At 43.6% G+C, this 27,537-nt stretch overlaps 1 protein-coding gene across 1 annotated transcript in view; it reads right to left on the reverse strand.

The window, feature by feature from the left end:
• Positions 1 to 10,008, reverse strand: part of LOC134949800 (rho GTPase-activating protein 6-like) — a 612,536-nt gene extending 602,528 nt beyond the window's left edge. The window contains exons 1-3 of the mRNA XM_063938526.1: positions 9,986 to 10,008; positions 9,611 to 9,741; positions 9,198 to 9,245 (exon numbers count right to left, since the gene is read on the reverse strand). Coding sequence (XP_063794596.1) covers positions 9,198 to 9,245; positions 9,611 to 9,741; positions 9,986 to 10,008 — 202 coding nt within the window. The remainder of the gene's footprint in view (positions 1 to 9,197; positions 9,246 to 9,610; positions 9,742 to 9,985) is intronic.
• Between the last annotated feature and the right edge of the window lie 17,529 nt (positions 10,009 to 27,537).

Here is a 27,537-nt window from a genome sequence, read left to right on the forward strand (position 1 = left end):
ATTCTGGTTATTACACCTTCTGATCACAATCTGAGACCAAAGATTCTTATACTTTATGTTGTTCGTGTATTTGTGTTTGTGTTTGTAATTTTGGATACCATATTTTAACTACTCTCATTAAAAGTCATGTTTTAACATGCTCTTCATATGTTGATCATTGCTATTTAGCTTAAGAGTGCACCCGCAAAAGAGTCTTACTTCTTCTCCACTTACTTTCCTTAGTACTATTGTTGACTCAGGGTGCACCACCATAGAGACTATGGGGGTCATTCCGAGATGATCGTAGCTGTGCTAAATTTAGCAAGTCTACGATCATTCACACTGACTTGTGGGGGGACGCCCAGCACATGGCTATCCCGCCCCGCATGTCAGTGTCAGTCCCCCCTGCAGAAGTGCAAAGGCATCGCACAGCAGCAATGCCTTTGCACTTCAAGGGTAGCTCCCGACTAGCGCAGCTTTAGCTACTCATCGCTCCCCAGCCCACAGCAGCTGCATGTGATGTCACGCAGCCGCTGCGGCCCGCCCCGTGTTCGGTCCGGCCACGCCTGCTTTGGCCAGACCGAGCCCATGAAACGGCGGGCAAACACTGCCGTTCCACCTCCCCCCGCCCAGCGACCGCCTCTGCCTGTCAATCAGGCAGAGGCAATCGTAGCAGCCAGATGGCCTTCGGCGCCAGCACATGCGCAGTTCTGACCCGATCGCACCGCTGCGATAAACTTCAGCGTGCGATCCTGTCAGAATGAACAGTCAATCCCAGCACATGGCCAGCTCAGTTCACTGATACAGCTAGCCCACATCCTGTAGAAGACACACCCACAGGTTGAATGTATTACCTGAACAGCTGAAATCAGAGCCCACTCTTTCTCCTGACTCTCACACTGGCACACACAGCTACAAAGACTCTCTCAGAAGCATGGACCTTGATACGCCTGGGAAGCTTGGATGCTTTTCCCCTGGATGGCTAAGTATCATACTCTCTATATCTCATAGATAAATGGCATAGAATAGTTAATTTGGAAATACAAAGGCTTAAGGTTAATGGTACTTTTGCAATTATGTGATTGTTATGTGTTGGTGATAATACTCTGTGAAATCTGTAATGGTAATTGGAACATTAGACAATCTGTAGCATAGCATTCCTGGTATGGTGATTTATAACAGATTGTAGTGGTTTTATATAGTGTATCTTGCTGAAATATAGAAGTCGACACATACTTCCCTTTGTTACTGTGGTCATGTGCTTGTAGCAATGGCATGCTGATACTTGTAGTTACCTGGTGATCTGGTCTTGTGATGGTTCGTGTAATATGGACAGCATACAATATGCTCTGGTTATTGAGATACTGTGTTGGCTTGGAATTGTGAAAGGTGATTAGATGGCCTGGAATTGTGAAATCAGCACATATGCAATATGTTGAAGCTTATACATTCTGGAATATAGTTGAGTCTTTCAGAGATATGTAGTTTATATATATATATATATATGGCTTCTGCTATGTGACTTTATGGCCTAGCAAAGAATGCCATGTATTTGAACTTGCAAACCTAAAATGGCTGCTGGCATTCCCTTTTGAACCATGTGTTACAGACTTTGGAATCATGGGAGTTTTCCCAAAATGGAGTCTAGCTTCTGTCCCACGCGGTCTGTGGACCATGCAGTCACATGCTGCCCCCCCCCCACACACACACACATAAACCAAAACCAATCCCCTAAGATATTTCTTTAAGTTATATATCTTTCCAATATATATCAATATACCTAAGGTTCCATTTTATGCAGATCTGTGGTTTAGCCGAGTGCTTTGAGTGATATCTCCCCAGTAATAAATACACACATACAGTACAGTATATACATCTCTCACACTTCTTTCATCCTATTTGTTTCTTATATAGTTTGAATCTGTGAAACTATTATATGGTGACTTGCATTGTATTTGACCAATACTGTTTAATGATAAAAGTGAATTCTATGAGTAGCAATTGTTTGTTGAAATACATTCTTACGTTTTACATTTTATATGACTGGCGTGCATTCTTCCATGAACAGAATATTCCTAATGATTTAAAGATATATATGTCTAGATGCAACCTCTGCGGGTTTGTTAATAAAAGGTACACAATTAGTGATGATTATTATAAATCACTAAAAGGTTTAAAATTATACATTTGCTTCAAAGATATGAAATATAGTAATATAATACAAGCAATAGAATCAGACAGAGAAAAGGAGGGGAATAGAAAAGGAAAAATATACCCCTTATCATTGGCACCCAACAGTACTGTTTTAGACTCAATTTAAAAGCAGAGAAACCACATTTTTTCTCTTTAAATTGCTTGTATACAAAAGATACTTTGGGGGAAATTTACTAAGGTGGGAGATTTTTTAGAACTAGTGATGTTGCCCATAGCAACCAATCAGATTATATCTATTATCTGCTAGAAGCAGCTAGATAAATGGTAAGTAGAATCTGATTGGTTGCCATGGGCAACATCACCAGTTCTAAAAAATCTCCCACCTTAGTAAATTTCCCCCAAATTTATCTCTCTCTGCGCAATATTTTTTCCCCCAGAACTAACGAGTTTCCTCAAGACCAAGGATTCACACTGAATACATTAACCAAGCAAGTATGGTTTTAAATTATAACTTCTATTTGTTACAGCAAATACAGTTATCTAATGTATTATAAACTGTAGCACTCTCCCCAAGTTTATAAAGCAGACATTTTCCTGTTCAGATCAACTTGTTCACAGCCAATACAGCCAGGAATTACCACCATTGTTCTAATTGATGTGCAAACAGTTCCTTTTCTGGCTGGTTTAAGACCTAAGATTTGCATACCAATAGGTTACAGTTAAAAGTCAAACTACTTTAGTTTTGATCTTAACAGATGCATGATTAAATGCAGCAAACCCATATATGACTTGTACATTTTTTTGAATAAATATAAAAGTTTTTATAGTTTTGAAGCAAAATAAATAACTGAAAATTTATTGATAGCAATAATAATTTTTTTTGTTTAACTGAAATGTATGGAAAGTGTATTCCAATATACTGTGCTGAAAGTAATAACACAAACATTACCTATGGCAACTTTTCTAATTTTATCATATTTCACTCCGGAAGGCTTTTAGCACCAAGCATTATTTCAGCTTACCACAACTTCTGTTGTTTTGCTCAAAGTTTTAGCACCAACAGAATGGGGATATTGTTTACAGTGTACAAGACCCAATAAAACAGGGATCTGTATCATACTGTACAGTAGCATTACTGAGCACACACTTGCAATGCACTTACAATACAATAAGTTAAAATTAATAGATTGTTAATGACTGAGTTTAAGAACCTTATTTAGGAAGAAGAAAAAAATAGGGATAATTCTCTAACACTATTTTCTTCTCTTTCCAGATGGACTAAGTGCTATTTTTTGTTGTTGATGTTCCTCTTCTTAGAATAAGTTTGTGTAGATTCCATGGAATTATGGATACTTGACAGGTTTTAGTCAAGGGTGTGATATCTGAGTGTGGTACTCAGTCAAGGTATGAGCCGCGTGGGACGCTCCCACGGACTCATAGATGTGGCGCATTATGCGCAACATCTGAGGGGACTCTGCCCTGGTTGCAGTGGTACAAGGCATTCGTTGAACATATCTTTGAAAGTTGTCTATGTGGGTTCGTGCTTAACGACACATTAAGAATTTTGAGCAGACCAATGCGCACTGGATCAACATATAAATCTCATGATCGTGGTGGAGATTAAGACACGTGGAGTTGAATGGATTAAAGGTGAAAAAGACAATTATTTAATAAAAATACATACAATGTATCAGTAAAAAAGAGAATGATTAAAAATAGAAAACAGAATCACCATGGAGCTGCCTCAATCATGCTATCCGTTCCTTAATTTTTGTGGACTATAGGTAATCAAAGAAGTAAAAACTGGGCTGATGGCACTTTGAGAAAGCTGCAGGTCCTGCAGCGAAACGCGTAAGCTGTTTGAATCAGGATCACCTTCAGCAATTGGGAGCAGCATTTGCCATATCCGGACCATTAGTGGACTTCTACAAACATCTGCAGAGAAACAGGCGAACAACTCTGCCAACTGGTAACACAGTCTTGCCACTCAGCACTGAGGACTCCGCATTCTGGTGAGGACATAAGATCTGCATGGTTCTACCCGTTTAAAGGGACGCTACCCAGAGAACCTCCTCCTCCAGCGGTAACTACTGTGGTAATATTATCATCAGGACTGTGCCATCAGCCCAGTTTTTACTTCTTTGATTACCTATAGTCCACAAAAATTAAGGAACGGATAGCATGATTGAGGCAGCTCCATGGTGATTCTGTTTTCTATTTTTAATCATTCTCTTTTTTACTGATACATTGTATGTATTTTTATTAAATAATTGTCTGTTTCACCTTTAATCCATTCAACTCCACGTGTCTTAATCTCCACCACGATCATGAGATTTATATGTTGATTATTATACTAATTAATGTACAGCGCTGCTACTTTGTTTTTTGTTTATTGTTTCCAGTACTTACAGGATTGACTAGTCCTGTCCTATATCAGCTGCTATAATATGAACACCAGCCCATTTGCGCCTGATTTTAACCTCGGTTAATATTCCAATTTTTCAATGCGCACTGGAAACCTGTTTTAAGGCCATTAATAGCAATTTCAGCTGGGTGACTCCAGGTCTGCAAGATAAATTCACCGATTCTTTAGAGAATCGAGGACTTCATTTCCACGCAGCAGGCAGCAAGGATATCACACAAATTAGTAATACAGTCATAGAACACCGTACATTAAAATATCGATTTCCTTAAATAGTTTAAGAAACTCGCATAAGGGGGGTATACTAGACCAGGGGTTCTCAAACTCGGTCCTCAGGACCCCACACAGTGCATGTTTTGCAGGTAACCCAGCAAGTGCACAGGTGTATTAATTACTCACAGACACATTTTAAAAGGTCCACAGGTGGAGCTAATTATTTCACTTGTGATTCTGTGAGGAGACCTGCAAAACATGCACCGTGTGGGGTCCTGAGGACCGAGTTTGAGAACCTGTGTACTAGACCCATTTATTCAACTCTGTTACAATTTATAGGTACCCTCAGGGGCGTCGGAATAGGGGGGGCAAGGGGGCAGCTCGCTCCCCCCAAACATGAGAGAGGCGCCCAGGTCCATCGCTACCCGCTCAGAGTCTGCAAAGCAGGGAGGCGCTCTCCCTGCTCTGCTGCTGCCGCTGCTCCTGTCACACTGCATGACAGGCTGCGGCGCCGGCATCACAGGGAAGGGAGGAGGGGTTAGATCGTACTCACTGTGACAGCAGCAGCAGGGGAAGTCCCTGCATCTCACTGCAGTGCCTCTCGTCTCCTCCCCTCCCTGGTATCAGCAATAGGGTCAGAAGAACACGTGCCGAGCTGTGATTGGAGGAGCTCGGCACATGCTGATTAGAAGAGCCCCTGATTGGAGGAGCTGTCACATGCTCCTGTATATACATGACATTATAAATATTAAGAAACAATGCAATATATATAATACTCAGAACATTGGACATGTAATATGCCCTTAGTACTAGGCATGTTATATGATAAGCAAAGATAAGGAGATCTGGGTCTGTCATGTGCATGTACATAAGGAGACGTCTTTTTGTAACATTATTAACAGATGATAACGGATTAATCCTTTCAGTTTATAACAATGTTTGAGATACATATAATTGTTCTTAAAACTGTATATGGTAATATATGGGATACAAATAGACAGGTGGTAATAAAATCCTGCTCATTGTGAAATGCCAGGTATATACAGGTATTTATAATGGAATATATATGTATATATAGGAGGAAAATATCCTCAAACCACCTAGTGGTAGTAAGTATGTATTGCAGCCCTCTGACCAGATTCTTAGGAATTGGAATGACCTGACTCAAGCTGGCAGTGTCTGAACTGACTTCACGTGTTCAAAGGGTTGGAGAACCTTGAACAAGATGGAAATCATTCTCCACTGCACTTGATTCAGGTGCATTCCCCCTCCTTTGCCTATATCATAGGTAGATGTTTAGGCTTGAATGGCCTTTTGCTGCTCCTCCATCCTCTGAAGCATATAGAGTGTTGAATTCCACCTTGTTACCACCTCTTGCTTCAGTTGATGGCAGGGATGTATTAGGGAGGATATTCCTAGGTGGTTAACATCCTTACCACTACGTATTACAGATTCACAGAGGTAACACACAGCTTGACACCTGTTGTCCAGATTTGTGGAGAAATAATTCCACACCAAAGAGGTGGCTTTTTTAGTATTTTGCCCAGGCATCACAATGGGCTTCTTCATCCCACGGACAACAGGTGTCTCCCCTGGTGCCTCATTTAAACAAACCACGTCACCATCAGAATCCTCATTGTCAACTTCCTCCTCAGTGCCAGCAACACCCATATCCTCATCCTGGTGTACTTCAACAGGGACATCTTTAATTTGAATATCAGAAACTGGACTGTAGATGCTACTTCCGGCACTTGCAGGAGGTGTGCATATGGTGGAAGGAGCCACCTCTTCCCATCCAGTGTTGGGAAGGTCAGGCATCGCAACCGCCGACACACTTGGAGTCTGCTTGGGGATTTGTGATACCATCTCAGAACGCACAGTTCTTTTCTGTGCTTTTTCCAGCTTAACTCTTTACATTTTTCTAGCGGGAGGATGAGGGCTTCCATCGTCATGTGAAGCTGAACCACTAGTCATGAACATAGGCCAGGCCCTTAGCCGTTCCTTGTCACTCCGTGTCGTAAATGGCATATTGGAAAGTTTACGTTTCTCCTCAGTCCATTTAAATTTCTTTTTTTGGGTCTTTTTACTGAACTTTGTTTTTTGGGATTTTACATGCTCTCTACTATAACATTAGGCATCGGCCTTGGCAGACGACATCGATGGCATTTCATCATCTATGTCATGACTAGTGGCAACAGCTTCAATGCTAGGAGGAAGTGGTTCTTGTTCTTTCCCTATTTTATCCTCCAAATGTTTGTTCTCCATTATTTTTCTGGAGTTATATAACACAATATGCGGCACAGGAGCACTGGACATATGGCAGCAGAGGACACCACTGTGACTGGTCATGGGACTGACTGATGCACAGGACACTACCACTGGTCTGATGCAGGACAACACAGCAACACTGTAAGGAACTTGTTATTATTAAACAGCAGCACTGGACATATCGCAGCAGAGGATACCACTGTGACTGGTCACTGGACTGACTGATGGCTGATGCACAGGACACTACCACTGGTCTGATGCAGGACAACACAACAACACTGTAAGGGACTTGTTTTTATTATACAGCAGCACTGGACATATGGCAGCAGAGGACACCACTGTGACTGTCACTGGACTGACTGATGCATAGGACACAACCACTGGTCTGATGCAGTACAACACAGCAACACTATAAGGGACTTATTATTATACAGCAGCACTGGACATATGGCAGCAGAGGATACCACTGTGACTGGACTGATGCAGCACAAATCACCACCACTGAACTGATGCAGCACAACACAGCAGCACCCTTTATAGCAGCACTGGACATATGGCAGTAAGAGGAAACAACCACTGTGACTGGACAAATGCAGCACAAGACACGGACACTGAGGATACTGAGAGAACGGAGACACGTCCTCTCTGTACACTCCCCAATGCCGGAGTGCAAATGCCGGTGACGCGCTGCTCCTTATATGGAATCCAAACCCTGCGAGAATCGCCTTGTTCTGGTTTCCGAGTCAGGCGGGAAAATCCGAGCCTGACTCGGATCCGGACTCGGGTAGGGAGGTTCAGTAGGGTTCGGATATCAGGGATCCGAACCCGCTCATCTCTAATTTCAGGTGTAGTTGTCAGAACTGGAATTATTATTACCAGTTATTTATATAGCACACACATATTCTGCAGCGCTTAATGATTACATGTTTAATTGTTTAACATATACCAGTGGAGGGAGATGTTGAACATTTATGTTAGGTTTGGAATTAAAATTAAGCATAAAAGCAGGACAATGTCTACAGGACTTTACAGTCTACGCAATATCTAAATGCCTTAATCACGCTGAAAAGCACATCAAATTATTATGCCGCTTATGTCAGAGGCATGTACGGCTTCAAATTATGTGGCATACCCAATGTCCCAATCGGGACAATAAGGGGTATATCCTATGTGGTTTCTAGACACGTCATGTTATTCACCCCTTCTGGTTGGAGGTTTTTGTACTGACAAACAAAATCCTCCACTGCTCTATATAGCCTCCTCCCAAACTCCCATTATGTTACAGATATGTATTTTGCCACATTCTTTTAGAATCATGGGTTACTCAGACTCAAAAATGGAAGTCCCTATGTCCCCCACAATAACTAAGGCTAAAATACATTATCATTCTGAAGGGAGACAAAAGAAAGGTGCCCATTATTCCACCTCCCCTACCTCACTTCTGATGAAGTGGTATAACATCATACCCCTGATGGCAAGGTTCCTCGATCCTTCCTGATGAACCAGATGACCATGTGCCATTTAGTCTTAATTAAAACCCCTGTGATTAATGTATTGTAGTATGATTTCCTCTCTTCTGTATGTTGATGACTATGTGGGCGTAATTTATGTTTATATGCAACTATATTTGCAATTGCAATTCTTAAGGCTTTGGAACTTCTAATCTTATCAGGTGAAACCTCTGCCCATAAAAGATGACAGACACCCACCGGCAAGGCTGCCATCAGGAAGTATAGGGCCCCGGACTGAATGGGCAGCTCCCCTCCCCCACAGAGGAAAGGCGTTAAACAGGGGTTGATGGGCTGTGGATAATGTGGGTGAAGCTACAGTGGGACATCAATTTGTGTGTAAACAAGGCCTTCCTGAGGCAGTGGCCACCATCTGAAATCTCTGTGTTTGTATATGGCTGCTACCTGCCGGTGTGCTAGGTACAGCACTGGTAGCCTGGTGCTTTCCCCACCACTTCCACCTGAGCCCCCTTTCTACCCAGGACTCAAGTCACAATAGTCCCCCCTCTTGCACCTACCAAACACCAAATACATGTTTCAGAATGTGTCAGAAATTGGCAAATATATGAAGGTACACTGTAAAATATTGTACAAATACAATTTGCAATGATGTTATTGTGTAAACATATAAAATGCCCCCTATATGTATATACCTTTTCGTTCCTGCTTGTGCTTCACCGTTTTCCTTGTCTTTTGATACCCTGCAATAATTAAGCAATGTCATTTTGCGTTTGCGGCCATCAGAAAACAAGTCACTTACAGTAAAACAAGGAAGGTAGGACACTGATAATGAAGAACATGCTGTGGTCTCTGCTTGCATGCAGCAGATTCCAGAGGGAATCCCAAAATAAACAGATCATTTCCTTTCAGTCTGAGAAAGTGCCCCTTCCCCCCCGACAACCATGCAGTGTCACACAACTATATTTTGTAGTCAGCACGTTTACATTTTGTAAAAAAAGCAAATTCTACCTGTACAGTAGATATGTCCCTTGTTTATATGGTGTGAATGTGATGTCACAACCATGGGTGTATCTGATGTATTTAGTATCACTGCGCAGGAACTCACCAGGTTTTATGTCAGAACAGAGTCCTCTCTCCTGAAGAATATACAGGGCAATCTCCTGAAGCCGGAATCTCTCCAGCTCAGATAAACTCTGTAAGTGAATGGCAGGGAGGTATAATGAAGACTCGAACATCCTAATAAACACAGAAAGAAGAGTGTGATCGCAGGGATAAAAACAAATATAAGAGACAGAGATGAATGAAAAGGCATACACAGACGGAATGAGTCACACTGCTCAAATTGAATTAATCGTAGCTGCATTGAAAAAAAACCATAGAATATAGTTACACAACACTTTAGTCCCTTATCTGTACCAGATGTTCTTCCAGACTTGCACTACTTACATTTAAAGCTATAAATTGCTGATAATCCACTTACCCTTTTTTCGCACTTTCTTCCATTGTTTTCTCTTTTTCAGAAACTCTTCACCCAGAAGGTTTCTGACAGAAACGTTTCTGTTTCTCACGAGCGGCAGGATCACACAGAGAAAATAGAAGATGTCTGTGGGAGGAGATGGAAAGGGAGGGGTTTTGAACGGGATCTACCACTAGAATTGTGATAACTGATATGCAAATTTAAACTGGATATTCGGTCTTTTTTTTTTAAACAGCAAAATATACGTTCATTAGATGTTTCAGTATATTTTCTGTTATAGACTTTAGTAATTTTAACATCTGGAGAACTACATGATTTTGTCTTGTTTCAATTTACAGATACTTTACGTGTTTTAATGTGTTTGCAATTTTTTTATGTATTTCAAACTCAGAAGAAGACCGACGTCCACAATGCATAGTGCCTAATTTACAGTTGGGTTTATTTTAGAGATGAGCGGGTCCAGTTGTCCGAGAACCGGACCCACCTGAATTTTCCATTTCGAGCCAGGAACTGAGTCCAACTCATATCCCAAAGCGAGGCCGAACGCCATCTTCCCACTGTCGGATTCTCGCGGGTTTTGGATTCTATAAAGGTCCCTGGTGATTGGCGCCATCTTCACTCCGGCTGTGGCGAGTGTACTGGATGGACATTTCCATCTCAGTACTGTGTTGTCTGGCGTGGGGCTGTTGCTCTGCCTGCTGTATCAGTCCAGGGGTGCTGTGTCTGCTGTATTAGTCTAGTAGTGCTGTGTCTGATGTATTAGTCCAGGGGTGCCCTGTCTGCTGTATATGTCCAGGGTTACTAAGTCTGCTGTATCAGTCCAGGGGTGCCCTGCCTGCTGTATCTGAAAAAAGGGTGTTTTGTCTGCTGGATCGTAAATGGGTGCTCTGCTGTATCAGTCCAAGAGGGGTGCTCTATCTGTTGTATCAGCCAGGGGTGCTCTGTCTGCTGTATCAGTCCAGGGGTGGCCTGTCTGCTGTATCAGTCCAGGGGTGCTAAGCCTGCTGTATCAGCCCAGGGGTGCTCTGCATGCTGTATCTGAAAAAGGGGTGCTCTGCCTGCTATATCTTAAAGGGGTGCTCTGTCTGCTGTATTTGAAAAGGGTGCTCTGCTGTATCAGTCCAGGGCTGCTCTGTCTGCTGTATCTGAAAGAGGTGCTAAGTCTGCTGTATTAGTCTAAGTGGGGTGCTCTGTCTGCTGTATCAGTCTAGGGGTGCCCTGTCTGCTTTATCAGTCTAGGTGTGCTAAGTCTGCTGTATCAGTCCAGTGGTGTTCTGCCTTCTGCATCTGAAAAAGGGGTGCTCTGTCTGCTTTATCTTAAAGGGGTGCTCTGCTGTATCAGTCCAGGCGGGGTGCTCTGTCTGCTATATTTGAAAGGGGTGCTCTGCTTGTATCAGTCCAGGGGTGCTCTGTCTGTTGTATCTGAAAGGGGTGCTGTCTGCTGTATTAGTCCAGGTGGGATGCTCTGTCTGCTGTATCAGTCCAGGGGTCCCTGTCTGCCGTATCAGTCCAGGGGTCCCTGTCTGCTGTATCTTAAAGGGATGGTCTGCTTTGTCAGTCCAGGCAGGGTGCTCTGTCTTCTGTATTTGAAAGGGATGCTCTGCTGTATCAGTCCAAGGGTACTCTGTATGTTGTATCTGAAAGGAGTGCCAAGTAGAGATGTGTGGCTGGCACTTTTTGTGTTTTGGTTTTGGTTATAATTCCACTTTCGTGTTTTGGTTTTGGCTTGGTTTCGCCAAAACCACCCTTTCATGTTTTTGTTTTTGTTTTGGATTTGGATCTGAATGATTTTTGGAAAACAAAACATAAAAACAGCTAAAATCACATAATTTCGGGGTAATTTTGCTCCTACGGTATTATTAACCTCAATAACATTCATTTCCACTTATTTCCAGTCTATTCTGAAAACCTCACACCTCACAATATTGTTTTTAGGCCTAAAAGTTGCACCGAGGTGGCTGTATGACCAAGCTAAGCGACACAAGTGTGCGGCACAAACACCTGGCCCATCTAGGAGTGGCACTGCAGTTGCAGACAAGATGGCACTATTCAAAAACTAGTCCCCAAATAGCACATGATGCAAAGAAGAAAAATAGGTGCAATTAGGTAGCTGGATGGCCAAGCTAAGCGACACAAGTGTGCGGCACAAACACATGGCCCATCTAGGAGTGGCACTGCAGTGGCAGACAGGATGGCACTTTTCAAAAACTAGGCCCCAAACAGTACCTCATGCAAAGATGTTGAAGAGGTGTAATGAGGTAGCTGTATGACTAAGCCAGCGACACAATCAATTCCCAGTGGCGGGAGAAATTGAAAGAGGATCTGTTGACGGGTCACTTTCTGCTTGCATTGACAAGTTACTCACCAAAAGGTCTTTGCACCTGTGCAGACTTGTGTCTTCCGGAAAGAGAGATACAACGTAGGTTTTAAACCTAGGATCGAGCACGGTGGCTAAAATGTAGTGCTCTGATTTCAACAGAATGACAACCATCCTGGCAAAGTGATTGAAGGGCTCCATCCACAAGTCCCACATACTTTGCGGAATCGCTCCGTATTAGCTCCTCCTTCAATTTCTCCAGCTGCTTCTGCAAAAGCCTGACTCATTCCCTGAGGGGAATGACCTGACTCAAGCAGGCAGTGTCTGAACTGACTTCACGTGTGGCAAGTTCAAAGGGTTGGAGAACTTTGCACAAGACAGAAATAATTCTCCACTGCACTTGAGTCAGGTGCATTCCCCCTCCTTTGCCTATATCGTAGGTGGATGTATAGGCTTTAATAGCCTTTTGCTGCTCCTCCATCCTCTGAAGCATATAGAGTGTTGAATTCCACCTCGTTACCACCTCTTGCTTCAGTTGATGGCAGGGCAGGTTCAGAGTGTTTGCTGTTGCTCCAGTCTTCGGCAAGCAGTGGCAGAATGTTGAAAGTGGCCCGCAATTTTTCGGGCCACCGACAGCATCTCCTGTACACACTGTTAGGCGCCGGGGTCCGCTCGTCGGTGCGGCCCGGCGCCTAGCAACCAGGGACGCCGTGCGCGTACAGCCGCCGGCTCCCTGGCAACGCTAGACGCCGGGCGCACGGAGCCGCTCAGACCCTAGCAACGGGGACGCCACGTTCGGGCCGCGTTCCCCGTTGCTGGGTCTTTTCTAATTGTATAATGGTGTGCTGGCCGTGCAGCATGCAAGCTGCACGGCATTACTTGTGATTACCCAGTCTGGCTCCTGATTGGGGAGCTCACAGTTATAAGCACCCTTTGGACTTCTCACAGACGCCGGTGATAGCTTCCTGTTTGCCTGTGTTGGTTACAGAGAGTTTCCAGTCCTGCTCAATCCGGTTGTTCCTGTCCTCAGTGATCCTGTACTCGGAAATTGTCATCTGTTCCTGGAGTCTGACCGAGCACCTTTAACATCCTGTGGTGTTCGTGAGTCGCGGCGTAGCCGTGTGTTGCGGCTTGACCGCTTACTGTTTATTATTTTGTATCTTTGTGTTCTGGAGCTTTTGCGGAGGATTCCGCTCCCCCTGATCCACTCTGGTATCCAGCGGTGCTGGATAGGAGTTACGGATCAGTGGATCTTTGGTTGTCCTTTTCCCTGGCGGCTAGTCCGCACATACTTTTTGGTTTAGTTAGTTAGCTTGTAACCCCTGGCCTGGTTGCTTAGTCAGAGGGCCCCTTGTTATCACCCTGTCTCGGATTTCCCTTTGTCTCCCATTAAGACCTGAGGGGGCATCGGGGTTGGGCAGACATAATCCGCCCTTCGAACGCGGCTGCCATGGGCTCAAGCAACCATAGTCTCGCAGGGGATTTCTGATAACACGGGCGAGACAACGGAGTTAGGGCGCCAGGGGTTACTAGGCTCTCCTGCTCCCACAACCAGTATATCTTTCCAGTACTCAGACCTCTGCCATAAGATCTCCTCTGGTCTGGAGTACGGGAATCATAACATTATCACCGGCCAGACTAAATTTAAAATTAAACAGGAGTTAATTTTTTCCCTTGTTCAGTTGGGAGATTTGTCGGCCTCATGAATCCCACCGGTGTCGGGCCAAATCCTGGCCAGCTTCTAGTTAGCCAGATTCAAGAGCTTACTCAGATGGTTCAGGATCTGTCTCTTCGGGTGAGGTCACAGGAAGATCTGTTACGGACTTCCCCGAGGGTCATTCCTGAACCAAAAATGCATCTGCCTGACCGTTTTTCTGGGGATAGAAAACAGTTTTTTTAATTTTAAAGAGTCTTGTAAACTTTATTTTCGTTTGAGACCAGTCTCCTCAGGTACGGAGGCTCAGCGGGTTGGAATTATTATTTCTCTGCTTCAGGGGGATCCTCAGACCTGGGCTTTTGGTTTAAAGACAGACGATCCGGCTTTATTTTCTGTAGACGCCTTTCTAAAGTCTTTAGGGCTATTGTATGACGACCCTGATAGAGAGGCATCCGCCGAGAGTCAGTTGCGTGCTCTCAGACAGGGTAGGAATCCCGCAGAGATTTATTGTACGGAGTTTCGCCGTTGGTCGAACGACTGTGGATGGAATGACCCAGCCCTGCGCAGTCAGTTTCGCCTCGGCTTATCTGAGTCTATAAAAGACAGTCTCCTTCAGTATCCCGCTCCTGAGACTCTCGATAAACTCATGGAGCTCTCTATTAAGATTGATCGTCGGCTCAGAGAGCGGAGGGCTGAAAAAGGAGCATCTGTCGGGTCAACTCCTTGTGTTTTTTCCATCCCTGTGGACATAGAGGAGCCTATGCAGATAGGTCTCTCCAAACTGTCTTCTGAAGAAAGAACCAGAAGGCAAAATTCTGGTCTTTGTTTATACTGTGGAGGTAAGGGACATTTTGCCCGTAGTTGTCCGAACAAGTCGGGAAACGTCTCGACCAAGTGAATTGTGAGGGGGTTCACTTTGGTCTGCAGCTTATCTCCTCAAATAATTCACTGTTAGTCCCAGCTAAAGTTTCCTTTGGCAGCCTCTGTTCCTCGGTCTCTGTTTTTGTGGACAGTGGAGCTGCAGGGAACTTTATGGATTTGACATGGGCCAAGACCTTAGGTATTCCTCAGTTAGCCTTGGGTAGGTGTATCACCATGCATGGTTTAGATGGGAGTCCCTTGTCCAATGGGGTTATTTCTCTCTGTACACCTCCTGTTCTACTCTCGGTAGGAGCTCTGCATTCTGAAAAAATTGAGTTTTTCCTCACCCATTGCCCAGCAGTTCCAGTGGTTCTGGGTCACCCTTGGCTGGCCTTTCATAATCCCATCATTGATTGGCAGTCGGGGGAGATCTCACAATGGGGTACCATCTGTAATAAGGAATGTATTACGCTTCCCATCAGAATAGCTGCTGCCATTCCCGCACCCATTCCTGTGGAATACCAGGATTTTGTTGATGTTTTTTCCAAGGGCAATGCGGATATTCTGCCTCCCCATAGGCCTTATGATTGTGCTATTGAGCTAATTCCTGGTGCCACTTTGCCTAAGGGAAGGTTATATGCATTGTCCGGACCTGAAACTGTGGCCATGAATGAGTATGTTAAAGAAAGCCTAGGGAAAGGATTTATCAGGCCATCTAAATCCCCTTTAAGTGCAGGCTTCTTCTTCGTAGAGAAGAAGGATGGTTCACTCAGACCCTGCATTGACTTTAGAGCCTTGAATAAAATCTCAGTAAAAAATACTTACCCTCTGCCACTGATCTCTGTCCTCTTTGATCAGCTACGTTCGGCTGTGATTTTTTCTAAGATTGACCTGAGAGGAGCATATAACCTCATCAGAATCAAGTCAGGGGATGAGTGGAAAACGGCATTCAGTACTCAGTCAGGCCACTATGAGTATCTGGTTATGCCATTCGGCCTGTCTAACGCTCCGGCAGTTTTCCAAGATCTCATTAACGATGTGCTCCGTGAATTTCTTGGAAAATTCGTTGTAGTCTACTTAGACGATATTTTGATTTATTCTGACTCTGTAGAACAACATGTTACCCAGGTGCGTCAGGTTCTAAAAAAATTACGTGAAAATCACCTATATGCCAAGCTGGAGAAGTGTGAATTTCATGTCACGGAGGTATCCTTTTTAGGATACATTATTTCCCCTCTGGGATTCCGTATGGAACCAAAGAAGCTCCAAGCCATCCTTAGTTGGGCGCAACCCACCAACTTAAAAGCAATTCAGCGCTTTTTAGGGTTTGCGAACTACTATAGAAGATTTATTCACTCTTTCTCTGACCTAGTTGCTCCCATTGTGGCACTGACTAAGAAGGGAGCGGATCCTACCAATTGGTCACGTGAAGCCGAGCTATCTTTTCAGGCCTTGAAACAAGCCTTTGTCTCAGCCCCTGTCCTCAGACACCCCAACCCAGAATTGCCTTTCATTGTTGAGGTTGATGCCTCAGAAGTTGGAGTAGGGGCTATCCTATCTCAGAAGGATCCGGATTCCCTTGAATTACACCCTTGTGCCTTTATGTCCAGAAAATTCTCTTCTGCTGAATCCAACTACGATGTTGGTAACCGGGAATTGCTGGCTATTAAATGGGCTTTCGAGGAGTGGAGGCATTGGCTTGAGGGAGCGACTCATATCATTTCAGTTTTGACTGATCACAAAAATCTTCAATACATTGAATCAGCTAAACGACTGAATGCCCGGCAGGCTCGTTGGGCTTTATTTTTTACTCGTTTCAAATTCATTATCACCTTCAGGCCAGGTTCCAAGAATACCAAGGCAGATGCCCTGTCACGCAGTTTTCTTCCAGTTCAAGACAACAGTCCTGTTACTCCCATACTTCCGTCTTCAGTCATTCGGGCAGGCCTCACACAGGATTTATTTACCCAGTTAAAGCTGCTTCAACATCAGGCTCCTGGAAATACTCCTGCTGGTCGTCTTTTTGTCCCTGAGTTTTTGAGAGCAACTGTTTTGACGGAGTTTCATGATAGCAAAGTTGCCGGGCATCCGGGAATCGCTAAGACTTTGGAATTAGTCTCCCGCTCAGTATGGTGGCCTGGTCTTTCCAAAGACATTAAGGAGTTTGTTTTTTCGTGTCAGGTCTGTGCACAGCATAAAGTTCCCCGTTCTTTGCCTATCGGTCAGCTTATGCCCTTGAATGTTCCTCTTAGGCCATGGTCTCATATCTCCATGGATTTTGTGGTGGACCTCCCTCTGTCAGCCGGATGCCGAGTCATATGGGTGGTAGTGGACCGTTTTAGTAAAATGGCCCATTTCATTGCTCTTCCCCGATTGCCATCTGCCCAGGGATTGGCAGTCTTGTTCCTCCGCCATGTTTTCAGACTCCATGGGTTACCCACTGATATTGTTTCCGATCGGGGTCCACAATTCATTGCACAATTTTGGAAATCTTTTTGTGTCTCATTGAAGATGAAATTATCTTTAACGTCAGGCTACCATCCCCAATCCAACGGGCAGACTGAGCGAGTTAATCAATCACTAAAACAATATTTGCGGTTGTACTCGGCCAAACTCCAAAATGACTGGTCTGAGTTTCTTCCATTGGCGGAGTTCGCTTACAATAATGCCTGTCATTCCTCCACCAATGTGTCTCCATTTTTTGCAGTTTTTGGTTTTCACCCCAGAGCTAATTCCTTTTTTCAACATTCCTCTGTCTCCTCACTGACCTTGACCTCTCATCTTAGGCTCATTTGGAGAAAAGTGCACCTGGCTCTCAGAAAAGCGGCATTTCTTGAAAAGAGATTTTCTGACAGGCTCCGGCGGCCGTGCACTTTTAAAGTAGGAGATAGGGTGTGGTTGTCGACTCGCAACATTAAACTTCGACAAACCTCAGCCAGATTGGGTCCTAAATTTATTGGACCATTTCACATTATCAAAAAAGTCAATCCAGTTGCCTTCCGGTTACGTTTACCAAAAACTTTACGGATCGGAAATACTTTCCATTGCTCATTGCTGAAACCATATGTTTCGTCCAGTAGATTTCCTCGTAAGATATCTCAGGGGAGATCACCAATTGTTGTACAGGGTCAGCAGGAGTTCTTGGTGGAGAAGGTTCTCGATTCCAAGTTGTCCCGGGGTCGGCTTTATTTTTTGGTGCATTGGAGAGGTTATGGTCCAGAAGAAAGGTCTTGGGTCCTGGATAAGGATCTCCATGCCCCGAGGCTCAAGAGGGCATTTTTTCGAGAATTTCCTCGGAAACCGGGCTTTAGGGGTTCCTTGACCCCTCCTCAAGGGGGGGGCACTGTTAGGCGCCGGGGTCCGCTCGTCGGTGCGGCCCGGCGCCTAGCAACCAGGGACGCCGTGCGCGTACAGCCGCCGGCTCCCTGGCAACGCTAGACGCCGGGCGCACGGAGCCGCTCAGACCCTAGCAACGGGGACGCCACGTTCGGGCCGCGTTCCCCGTTGCTGGGTCTTTTCTAATTGTATAATGGTGTGCTGGCCGTGCAGCATGCAAGCTGCACGGCATTACTTGTGATTACCCAGTCTGGCTCCTGATTGGGGAGCTCACAGTTATAAGCACCCTTTGGACTTCTCACAGACGCCGGTGATAGCTTCCTGTTTGCCTGTGTTGGTTACAGAGAGTTTCCAGTCCTGCTCAATCCGGTTGTTCCTGTCCTCACTCCGGTGATCCTGTACTCGGAAATTGTCATCTGTTCCTGGAGTCTGACCGAGCACCTTTAACATCCTGTGGTGTTCGTGAGTCGCGGCGTAGCCGTGTGTTGCGGCTTGACCGCTTACTGTTTATTATTTTGTATCTTTGTGTTCTGGAGCTTTTGCGGAGGATTCCGCTCCCCCTGATCCACTCTGGTATCCAGCGGTGCTGGATAGGAGTTACGGATCAGTGGATCTTTGGTTGTCCTTTTCCCTGGCGGCTAGTCCGCACATACTTTTTGGTTTAGTTAGTTAGCTTGTAACCCCTGGCCTGGTTGCTTAGTCAGAGGGCCCCTTGTTATCACCCTGTCTCGGATTTCCCTTTGTCTCCCATTAAGACCTGAGGGGGCATCGGGGTTGGGCAGACATAATCCGCCCTTCGAACGCGGCTGCCATGGGCTCAAGCAACCATAGTCTCGCAGGGGATTTCTGATAACACGGGCGAGACAACGGAGTTAGGGCGCCAGGGGTTACTAGGCTCTCCTGCTCCCACAACCAGTATATCTTTCCAGTACTCAGACCTCTGCCATAAGATCTCCTCTGGTCTGGAGTACGGGAATCATAACACACACCTGTAATTTTTCAAAAAATTCTGCACCACCAAATTAATTGTATGTGCAAAACATGGGATGTGCTGGAATTTTCCCAGCTGTAATGCACGCACAATATTGGTGGCATTGTCGGATACCACAAATCCCCAGGAGATTGTAATTGAGGTAAGCCATTCTGCGATGATGTCCCTCAGTTTCCGTAAGAGGTTGTCAGCTGTGTGCCTCTTACGGAAAGCTGTGATACATAGCGTAGCCTGCCTAGGAATGAGTTGGCGTTTGTGAGATGCTGCTACTGTTGCAGCTGCTGCTGTTGTTGCTGCGGGAGGCCATACATCTAGCCAGTGGGCTGTCACAGTCACATAGTCCTTAGTCTGCCCTTTTCCACTTGTCCACATGTCCATGGTTAAGTGGACACTGGATACAATTGCATTTTAAAGAACACTGGTGACTCTTTTTCTAACGTCGTTTTACATTCTCGGCATCACCTGCCTAGTGAAGTGGAACCTCGATGGGATTTGGTACCAGGGACACAATACCTCCATTAATTGTCTAAATCCCACTGAACTAATGGGGGATACCGGACGCACTTCTAACACCAACATAAGTGTCAAGGCCTCAGTTATCCGCTTTGCAACAGGATGACTGCTGTCATATTTCATCTTCCTCACAAATGACTGTTGGACAGTCAATTGCTTACTGGAAGTAGTACAAGTGGTCTTCCAACTTCCCCTCTGGGATGACAATCGACTCCCTGCAGCAACAACAGCAACGGCAGCAACAGCAGGCATACCACTCAAGGATCCTCCGGAGGAATCCCGGTTAGGAGAGGACTCCTTAGTCTTGACATGGCCTGCAGGACTACGGGCTTTTCTGACTGAGGAGGAAGTTGACGTTGAGGGAGTTTGTGGTGTGGCTTGCAGGAGCTTGGGTACAGGAGGAAGAAGCGATTTAGTTGTCAGTGGACTGCTTACACTCTTACCCAAAGTTTCAAAACTTGACACTGACTTATGATGAATGCACTGCAGGTGACGTATAAGGGAGGATGTTCCTAGGTGGTTAACATCCTTACCCCTACTTATTACAGATTGACAGAGGCAACAGATGTATTGACACCTTTTGTCCGGAATTGTGGAGAAATAATTCCAAACCAAAGAGGTGGCTTTTTGGGTAGTTTGCCCAGGCATCACAATGGGTTTCTTAATCCCATAGACAACAGGTGTCTCCCCCGGTGCCTGACTTAAACAAACCACATCACCATCAGAATCCTCATAATCAATTTCCTCCTCAGTGCCAGCAACACCCATATCCTCATCCTGGTGTACTTCAACAGTGACATCTTCAATTTCAATATCAGGAACTGGACTGTGGGTGCTCTTTCCAGCACTTGCCAGGGGCGTGCAAATGATGGAGCCACCTCTTCCCGTCCAGTGTTTGGAAGGTTAGGCATCACAACCACCGACACACTTGGACTCTCCTTGGGGATTTGTGATACCATCTCAGAATGCACAGTTCTTTTCTGTGCTTTTTCCATCTTATCTCTTTTAATTTTTCTAGTGGGAGGATGAGGTCTTCCTTCGTCATGTGAAGCTGCACCATTAGTCATGAACATAGGCCAGGGCCTCAGCCATTCCTTGCCACTCCGTGTCGTAAATGGCAGATTATTTTATTATTATTATTAACAGTTTCTTATATAGCGCAGCAAATTCCGTTGCGCTTTACAATTTGAAATAACAATAACAAACTGGGTGATAACAGTCATAGAGGTAGGAAGATTGGCAAGTTTATGTTTCTCCTCAGTCCATTTAAATTTATTTTTTGGGTCTTTTTACTGAACTGTGGAATTTACACGCCCTCTACTATCACATTGAGCATTGGCCTTGGCAGACGACGTTGATGGCATTTAATTGTCTATGTCATAGCTAGTGGCAGCAGCTTCAGCACTAGCAGGAAGTGGTTCTTGATCTTTCCCTATTTTATCCTCCAAATGTTTGTTCTCCATTATTTTTCTGGAGTTATATAACACAATATGCGGCACAGGAGAGCGAGCCCCTAAACCTCACAGGGCAAACCCTGTAAAAATTATTTGGATTAAATATTAATAACCCCTTTATTTGGAGTAAATAATATACAGCAAAGGACAGCACCTCTGAAGTTATATGGCAGCAACACTGGACTGGATTTATATGGATTTATATGGATTTATATGGAATTATACGACAGGATAACTGGAATTATACGGCAGTATCACTGGAATTATACGGCAATATCACAGGAATTATACGACCGTATTATGGGAATTATATGGCAATATCACAGGAATTATACGACAGTATTCCGAGAATTATATGGCAATATCACAGGAATTATACGCCAGTATTCTGAGAATTATACAGCAATGTCACAAGAATAATACGCCAGTATTCCAAAAATTATACGGCAATATCACAGGAATTATACGCCAGTATTCTGAGAATTATACAGGAATTTCACAAGAATAATGCGCCAGTATTCCAAAAATTATACGGCAATATCACAGGAATTATACGGCAATATCATAGGAATTATACACCAGTATTCTGATAATTATACGGCAATATCACAGGAATTATATGACAGTATTCCGAGAATTATCCAGTGATGTCACAGGAATAAAACGCCAGTATTCCGGGAATTATACGTCAATGTCACAGGAATTATACGCCAGTATTCCGAGAATTATACGGCAATGTCACAGGAATTATATGGCAGTGTTCAGAGAATTATACGGCAATATCACAGGAATTATACGGCAATATCATATGAATTATACGCCAGTATTCCGGGAATTATACCGCAATGTCACAGGAATTATACGCCAGTATTCTGAGAATAATACGGCAATTTCACAGGAATTATACGGCAGGATTCCGAGAATTATACGGCAATGCCACAGGATTTATACGCCAGTATTCCGATAAATATACGGCAATGTCACAGGAATTATACGCTAGTATTCAGAGAATTATATAGCAATATCACAAGAATTATACGTCAATATCATAGGAATTATACGACAGTATTCCGAGAATTATACGGCAATATCACAGGATTTATACAGCAATATCATAGGAATTATAAGCCGGTATTCCGAGATTTATACGGCAATATCACAGGAATTATACGCCAGGATTCCGAGAATTATACGGCAATGTCACAGGATTTATACGCCAGTATTCCGATAAATATACGGCAATGTCACAGGAATTATACGCCAGTATTCAGAGAATTATATAGCAATATCAGAAGAATTATACGGCAATATCACAGGAATTATACGCCAGTATTCCGAGAATTATACGGCAATATCACAGGATTTATACAGCAATATCATAGGAATTATACGCCGGTATTCCTAGATTTATACGGCAATATCACAGGAATTATACGCCAGGATTCCGAGAATTATACGGCAATGTCACAGGAATTATACGCCAGTATTCCAAGAATTATACGACAACATCACAACAATTATATGGCAATATCATAGGAATTATACGCCAGTATTCTGAGAATTATATAACAATATCACAGGAAATGTATTCCAACATTCTGAGAATTATACAGCAAAGTCACAGGATTTATACGCCAGTATTCCGATAAATATACGGCAATGTCATAGGAATTATACGGCAATATCACAGGAAATATATGCCAGTATTCCGAGAATTAAACAGTAATGTCACAGGAATTATACGGCAATATCATAGGAATTATACGTCGTATTCCGAGAATTATACGGCAACGTCACAGGAATTATACGGCAATATCATAGGAATTATACGCCGGTATTCCAAGAATTATACGGCAATATCACAGGAATTATACGCCAGTATTCCGAGAATTATACAGCAATGTCACAGGAATTATATGGCAATATCATAGGAATTATACAACGGTATTCCGAGAATTATACGCCAATATCACAGGAATTATACGCCAGTATTCCGAGAATTATACGGTAATGTCACATGAGTTATACGCGAGTATTCCTAGAATTATACGGCAATATCATAGGAGTTATACGCCAGTATTCAGAAAATGATATGGCAATATTACAGGAATTATATGGCAGTATTACGAGAATTATACGGCAATGTCACAGGAATTATACGGCAATATCATAGAAATTATACGCCGGTATTCCGAGAATTATATGGCAATATCACAGGAATTATACGACGGTATTCCGAGAATTATACGGCAATGTCAAAGGATTTATACGCCAATATTCCGAAAATTATACGGCAATGTCACAGGAATTATACGCGAGTATTCCGAGTATTATACGGCAATGTCACAGGAATTATAAGGCAATATCATAGGAGTTATATGCCAGTATTCCGAAAATTATATGGCAATATTACAGGAATTATACGCCAGTATTCCGAGAATTATATGGCAATATCAAAGGAATTATATGGCAATATTTTAGGAATTATTCGCCAGTATTCCGAGAATTATACAGCAATATCACAGGAATTATAAGGCAATATCACAGGAATTATAAGGCAATATCATAGGAATTATATGTCAGTATTCCGAGAATTATACATCAATGTCACAGGAATTATATGTCACGATTCCGAGAATTATACAGCAATATCACAGGAATTATACGGCAATATCACAGGAATTATATGCCAGTTTTCCGAGAATTATACGCCAATGTCACAGGAATTATACGCGAATATTCCGAGAATTATATGGCAATATCACAGGAATTATATGGCAATATCATAGGAATTATACACCGATATTCCGAGAATTATACGGCAATATCACAGGATTTATATGCCAGTATTCCGAGAATTATGCGTGACGGGGTCTGTGCTTTTTATTATTTGAATGGGTGGGGGTCTTTCCCATATGTGTGTATGTCTGTACTCTGTGTGTATGTATTCTAATGCTACTGTATGCGTGTGTTTGTAAAACTATGCTCTTTGTATGTGCTACTGTATGTGTGTATGTATATGTATAAGTACAGATGTACAGTGCTATCTATCTATCTATCTATCTATCTATCTATATATATATATATATATATATCAAACAAATACTCTCCCTTTGCGCTAATTTGTAAAACCTGTCACTCTGAATAAATACGTACGTAAACTATTTGGTATAGGCAGCCTGATTCAACTAAGTCCCCTGTTAGAAGGGACTGTAAATAAGGATATACAACAATAGAAGAATTGGCGCCAGGGGGTCGCATCAACTCCCACTATTCCAACCCCTAATTGGTTAATACTTTAAAAAAAAATAATAACATGTTCCATCATAAAACATTAATTAAAAACATGTTCAAATTAATACAGAGGAGATATATTATTCCACACTTTAAGATGTATGACTCTTAGCGCTGAATACAAATGTTGAAGGATCACAACAATCTCCTCCTTCTCCTTATAGTTGGTTCAGAGATAGCTTCACAACACAGACAAATCCAACGCGTTTCATCTTATACAAAAGACTTCATCAGGGGTATCTCTTAGAGATGAGCGGGTTCGGTTCCTCGGAATCCGAACCCGCCCGAACTTCATGTTTTTTTTCACGGGTCCGAGCGACTCGGATCTTCCCGCCTTGCTCGGTTAACCCGAGCGCGCCCGAACGTCATCATGACGCTGTCGGATTCTCGCGAGACTCGGATTCTATATAAGGAGCCGCGCGTCGCCGCCATTTTCACACGTGCATTGAGATTGATAGGGAGAGGACGTGGCTGGCGTCCTCTCCATTTAGATTAGAAGAGAGAGAGTGAGATTGATTTGAGACAGAGACACTTGATTTACTGGAGCTTAGGAGTACTGTAGAGAGTGCAGAGTTTAGTAGTGACTGACCACAGTGACCACCAGACAGTGCAGTTTTATTTAATATAATCCGTTCTCTGCCTGAAAAAAACGATACACAGTGACTCAGTCACATACCATATCTGTGTGCACTGCTCAGCCCAGTGTGCTGCATCATCTATGTATATATCTGACTGTGCTCACACAGCTTATAATTGTGGGGGAGACTGGGGAGCAGTGCCAGTTATAGGTTATAGCAGGAGCCAGGAGTACATATTATTAAAATTAAACAGTGCACACTTTTGCTGCAGGAGTGCCACTGCCAGTGTGACTGACCAGTGACCTGACCACACTGACCACCAGTATAGTTAGTAGTATACTATATTGTGATTGCCTGAAAAAGTTAAACACTCGTCGTGTGACTTGTGTGGTGTTTTTTTTTTTATTCTATAAAAAACTCATTCTGCTGACAGACAGTGTCCAGCAGGTCCGTCATTATATAATATATACCTGTCCGGCTGCAGTAGTGATATATATATATTTTTTATATCATTATTTATCATCCAGTCGCAGCAGACACAGTACGGTAGTTCACGGCTGTAGCTACCTGTGTCGGCACTCGGCAGTCCATCCATAATTGTATACCACCTACCCGTGGTTTTTTTTTCTTTCTTCTTTATACATACATACTACATCTCTTTATCAACCAGTCTATATTAGCAGCAGACACAGTACAGTAGTCCACGGCTGTAGCTACCTCTGTGTCGGCACTCGGCAGTCCATCCATAATTGTATACCACCTACCCGTGGTTTTTTTTTCTTTCTTCTTTATACATACATACTACATCTCTTTATCAACCAGTCTATATTAGCAGCAGACACAGTACAGTACGGTAGTCCACGGCTGTAGCTACCTCTGTGTCGGCACTCGGCAGTCCGTCCATAATTGTATACCACCTACCCGTGGTTTTTTTTTCTTTCTTCTTTATACATACATACTACATCTCTTTATCAACCAGTCTATATTAGCAGCAGACACAGTACAGTAGTCCACGGCTGTAGCTACCTCTGTGTCGGCACTCGGCAGTCCATCCATAATTGTATACCACCTACCCGTGGTTTTTTTTTTCTTTCTTCTTTATACATACATACTACATCTCTTTATCAACCAGTCTATATTAGCAGCAGACACAGTACAGTACGGTAGTCCACGGCTGTAGCTACCTCTGTGTCGGCACTCGGCAGTCCGTCCATAATTGTATACCACCTACCCGTGTTTTTTTTTTCTTTCTTCTTTATACATACATACTACATCTCTTTATCAACCAGTCTATATTAGCAGCAGACACAGTACAGTAGTCCACGGCTGTAGCTACCTCTGTGTCGGCACTCGGCAGTCCATCCATAATTGTATACCACCTACCCGTGGTTTTTTTTCTTTCTTCTTTATACATACATACTACATCTCTTTATCAACCAGTCTATATTAGCAGCAGACACAGTACAGTACGGTAGTCCACGGCTGTAGCTACCTCTGTGTCGGCACTCGGCAGTCCGTCCATAATTGTATACCACCTACCCGTGGTTTTTTTTTCTTTCTTCTTTATACATACATACTACATCTCTTTATCAACCAGTCTATATTAGCAGCAGACACAGTACAGTAGTCCACGGCTGTAGCTACCTCTGTGTCGGCACTCGGCAGTCCATCCATAATTGTATACCACCTACCCGTGGTTTTTTTTTTTCTTTCTTCTTTATACATACTACATCTCATTATCAACCAGTCTATATTAGCAGCAGACACAGTACAGTAGTCCACGGCTGTAGATACCTCTGTGTCGGCACTCGGCAGTCCATCCATAATTGTATACCACCTACCCGTGTTTTTTTTTTCTTTCTTCTTTATACATACATACTACATCTCATTATCATCCAGTCTATATTAGCAGCAGACACAGTACAGTACAATAGTCCACGGCTGTAGCTACCTCTGTGTCGGCACTCGGCAGTCCATCCATAATTGTATACTAGTATCCATCCATCTCCATTGTTTACCTGAGGTGCCTTTTAGTTGTGCCTATTAAAATATGGAGAACAAAAATGTTGAGGTTCCAAAATTAGGGAAAGATCAAGATCCACTTCCACCTCGTGCTGAAGCTGCTGCCACTAGTCATGGCCGAGACGATGAAATGCCAGCAACGTCGTCTGCCAAGGCCGATGCCCAATGTCATAGTACAGAGCATGTCAAATCCAAAACACCAAATATCAGTAAAAAAAGGACTCCAAAACCTAAAATAAAATTGTCGGAGGAGAAGCGTAAACTTGCCAATATGCCATTTACCACACGGAGTGGCAAGGAACGGCTGAGGCCCTGGCCTATGTTCATGGCTAGTGGTTCAGCTTCACATGAGGATGGAAGCACTCAGCCTCTCGCTAGAAAACTGAAAAGACTCAAGCTGGCAAAAGCACCGCAAAGAACTGTGCGTTCTTCGAAATCCCAAATCCACAAGGAGAGTCCAATTGTGTCGGTTGCGATGCCTGACCTTCCCAACACTGGACGTGAAGAGCATGTGCCTTCCACCATTTGCACG

Source organism: Pseudophryne corroboree, chromosome 8, assembly GCF_028390025.1.
Source record: "Pseudophryne corroboree isolate aPseCor3 chromosome 8, aPseCor3.hap2, whole genome shotgun sequence".
NCBI classification, from domain to species: Eukaryota; Metazoa; Chordata; class Amphibia; order Anura; family Myobatrachidae; genus Pseudophryne; species Pseudophryne corroboree.